This window comes from Sinocyclocheilus anshuiensis, unplaced genomic scaffold (assembly GCF_001515605.1).
Source record: "Sinocyclocheilus anshuiensis isolate Anshui unplaced genomic scaffold, SAMN03320099.WGS_v1.1 scaffold1679, whole genome shotgun sequence".
NCBI lineage: Eukaryota > Metazoa > Chordata > Actinopteri > Cypriniformes > Cyprinidae > Sinocyclocheilus > Sinocyclocheilus anshuiensis.
Window position 1 is genome coordinate 222,698 of NW_015552680.1, and position 4,305 is coordinate 227,002.

General features: G+C 36.9%; 1 protein-coding gene across 1 annotated transcript in view; it reads left to right on the top strand.

The window, feature by feature from the left end:
* LOC107667589 (eyes absent homolog 1-like) overlaps nucleotides 1–4,305 on the top strand; it is a 45,166-nt gene that overhangs the window by 28,876 nt on the left and 11,985 nt on the right. The window contains exon 13 of the mRNA XM_016459295.1: nucleotides 1–66. This exon is cut by the window's left edge and continues 1 nt beyond it. Within this exon, the coding sequence (XP_016314781.1) occupies nucleotides 1–66 (66 nt within the window). The remainder of the gene's footprint in view (nucleotides 67–4,305) is intronic.

The following is a 4,305-nucleotide window of genomic DNA, read 5'->3' on the forward strand; positions in this document are numbered from 1 at the left end:
GGACTAAGAATGGAAGAGATGATCTTCAACTTGGCCGACACACATTTCTTCTTCAACGACTTGGAGGTAAATCCAGAACTTTCTGAGACTTTGGGGGATTCACGTTTTTTGCGGTCACTGTATCTTTCTTCACCCCCTGTGAAGCTTATTGCAAGTCCTCTAATACGGTGATTACTTCTACAGCTTGCTTTCTTAGCGGCCATATTTAAAACCCAGCCCCAAGATGTGGATAAGTCACAACAGAGTGTATACATTACATTACGAGCACAAGAGCAGTCCATTAAAGTTTAAGCCATAGCATCAACAACCATTAAATAGCAGGGTGCCTATTTCTCACTAACGTCCCTCAGTGGTGAAGTATAACCTCGGAGCCCATGGGACACTATGAATTTTACATGCGCTGTCAGTCTCCCCGGCCTGCACCCACCACCGGCCCCCTCCTTTCCCTGCCGCCAGGGCCAATTTGTCAGCTTCTAATATTTCTGTACGTGCTCTGACTGTCTGCATGTCATGCTGTGTGCTCTGTGTCTCTGTCCGCTCCGGCCGCAGACTCTCAGTCACGGTCTGAAAGCGGCTGCTCTGCCCACTCTGCCTGATTCATGTCGGATCAGTGTAAAATCTGCCCCCGGGGGCTGTTACTGAGAGGGTATCTAGGTGTCTGTCTGCCCCGCCTGGTGAGGGGTGAAAACGAGACCGGTAGGGTCACTTCTGCTCGTGATTGGCAGCGCTCCACGTGTTCATAGCAGTGAAGTTCAGTTTGTCCAGATCTGGTGTTGCTCGAGCTAGCACTTCATTTAGTGATTTGAACAGATCAGCGACATGGCTTGTTAAAATAGCTTCAGGTCTGAAAATACAGACTGTGAAATAATTCAGCAAACCCACAACCCCTTAAAAGCTTTGTGTTAGAAAAAGACTAAAATTTAAGATGTTATTCATTGGAAATCTATTAAATTAATCGGTTGATTCGGTTCAGACAAAACTGTTCTGAATGATTAGTTCACAAAAAGAATAGATATGGTTCTATATCATTTTTGATGTGCAAATTTCTAAGACAAGTTTGCTGAAAAACCTGTTGTCTGATTGGCATATACTTTTTTTAGCAAGTATTACTTTTTTTAGCCTATATTATATATTTTTACTGTGAATTTTTTAGATAATTTATTTTTGCTGTGAATTTTTTTTCACATTTTTGTAAAGTAAATATAACCATAACTATTATATAGCTAGAAATATTTCAAGTTGAACACTTGCTGGACTGAAGCAACTTAGGTTTACTTGATTATCCATACATAATTTTTTTTAGACAAATCATGTTAACGTATCAAATATGATACAGGAACGTTTATGTGTTCATATTTTCAGTCATCATTGTATTAAATTGCATTTTTTTATTTGCCTGCCCACAATTAAAACTACAGAACTTCAAACATAAAACTAAGCATCTAAAAAAGCTTCTTACTAAGACATATTATTGGAGATATAGAGTACCAGCTGATATGTTTATTCATTTAATACAAGTAGTCTGGTTTTAAAAGTCATAATTAATTTACATTACAAGCTATCATAATTTCACACTTTCTTACTTTTTGGCCATATAAATATCAGCAGCTGCACCAAATTGTATATTTTTGCTCAGTTTGGGCCTCTGAGTAAAATTGAGGTGTTCTTTTTATTTTATTATTATTCTTCCTTGAGTATGAGCTCCGTATTCTTACTATGTAATATACAGTATAAGTGATAAAAGCCTGATTTATCAAATATGACACAAAACACACAAACTTGTCTTCTTGCCTAAGTGTTAAATTTATATAATAAATAATTATATTAAATAAATTTTTCTGAATATTTTTATTTTATATGTCAGGCTTTACAGGGTTAAACTCACTTATTACAGTTGCAGTGGAAGATTATCAGTGAATAAAAATACAAAAAATGCAGTCCCGCACAAAGCAATCATTTGACTCACATGCACAACTTTTATGATTCTTTGCCTCCTTTTTGAAATCTTCAGTCCAAATTCATTTGAATTGTATGAAAAAGAGCAGCTTGAACATTCTTCAGAATATCTTATTTTGTGTTCCACTGAAGAATTCAAGTCATACGGGAGGGTGAATAAACGGATAAAATAATTTTCATTTTTGACTAAACCATGCTTTTAAGTAGCAGACTTTGTGGACCAGATCTAACCAAGCCCACTGAACCCACCCGAGCCCAGACAATGCTGGCGAGCCGCTTTCCCTCATCCCCAGAACCCAACACCACTGACCCATTGATTTTCCTCTGTGTCCTGCTCGTGGCTGACCCCGCGGAGGAGGAAATGTTTTGTTTGATACTTAAGTGTGAGGAGAACTGTTGCGAGCCTGCCAAGTCTCATTAGTCAACGGCCTTGCTCTGCTTTTCCTGCCACGAGAACCAGGGAGAAAGAAAATGTTTGTGCTGCCCGAGACATTCGAGTGACGGGGAGATTCCAATCGCACTCATCTTGATCAAAGTTAATTGGCAGCAATTGGCTGTTAAATATTTCCGTATGTTTGGCTACACTAAATTGTGCCCGCTACACTTTGTATAATGGATATGCCCTTCCGTCATTTAAAAAAAATATGACAGTTTTGTGACAAAGCTTAAATGTGGCTTTTCAAAACATCTGTCCTGTATCTTGATTTCGTTTCATGTGTTTAAACAACTCGCGTATGATTCGGCTGTCGAGGCATCTTGTAAAATGATTGGAATGCACAGTTTTTTCCTTTCTACTACATCTCAGCAACGGAATTATTGCATTTCGTTTTGACACTTTAAAGCTAAGGACATTTCTCTTAAAACGACAATTGCATGCAATAGCAGAAAACTTTGCTTTAAACCGTAACAGAATGTTTTCTTTGAACTAAAGGGGCTGTTTAGAAGGACAGACCAAAATTGTGGAGAACTTCAAGCCGTAAATAATACCACAGCAGATATGAATTTGAGACCTTGAAGAAATGCACATGCTCAGTCTAATTTAGTCAAAGCCATAAAGGGATTCCCCTCTGGCTTTGCACATACAAATGCCTAATGGTGATTGGTGATTGTCAACTGTGTAACTTACACAAATGTGCAAAGGACAGCCGGCGCAGTCCAAAAATACACCATCAGCCTCTCAGCATTCGCTTTGTGCCAAACACTTACAATGCTCATTTTTGGGGAATAAAACAAGACTAAGACTTGCAAATATCACTGTTTAGGGTATGAATCCACATGGATACATTTTCTCGTGGTCACATCCTGTCTGATTAAAACGTCAGGGTGTGTTGGTGAGGTGTGGGGTCATGTTGCATTGTGTTATGTTACATTTTTCTGTGTAGTTGATGGGTTGTTTTATTTGTTCGCCGTTCCGCCTGCTTTCTTGCACCTGTGTGTGATTGGAGTTTGGTTATATTCTGATAATTACATGATTGTGCATATAGAGGAATGTAATAAAAAGGAAAAGCCATGTCGTATTGGTCATAAGGGATGTACTTCACATACACACACACGCATACTACTGTGACCTAGCAGACACATAAAGACGCAGAAAAAGAGACACTCTGTCTTGTTTTTTTGGCTCACTTAATTATTGATATTGTACAATGACAGAATATATTTCATGCTTGTCAGCAATATGATCCTTGTATTGATTGCAGTATATCGATTCGAATTTCTTCATGAGAGAGGAAGATTTTAGTGGTTATTTTCAGGAACCGCAAGTTTGATACTAAAATAGTATATGCAGAATGTCCGGTGACATTTTTATGAATAATTTTATTGAACGGTTAATTAAAAAGTGTGTTGCTGAAAAATATTAAATGTAATTATCTTAAAAATCGCTGTGCCCTTTTTAATTTTTGCATTTACAAATGTAAAGGATATTTATGTTTAAAAATCTTCCTCTATATACTGTATTTTGTCATATTTACTCACACGTAGCATTAAGTACACTAAAATTCAAAAGTTTCGGGTCAGTAAAAACTTTATGTTTTTGAGTAATATGCTCACCAAGGATGTGTTTATTTGAGCAAAAATACAGTAAAAACAGTAATATTGTGAAATATTATTACAATTTAAAATAACTGTTTTTTAAATATTTTAAAGTGTATTTTTTTCCTGTGATGCAAAGCTGAATTTTTAGCATCATCACTTAATGCTTAATATTTGTTTGGGAACTGTGATGCATTTCTTTTTTTCAGGATTCTTTTACAATTAGAAAGTTCAAAAGAACAGCTTATAAAACGGAGAGTTCCGGTCCTTGATTCTGATTGGTTGAGCCAAGTTCGAAGCTGTTGTAAATTACTC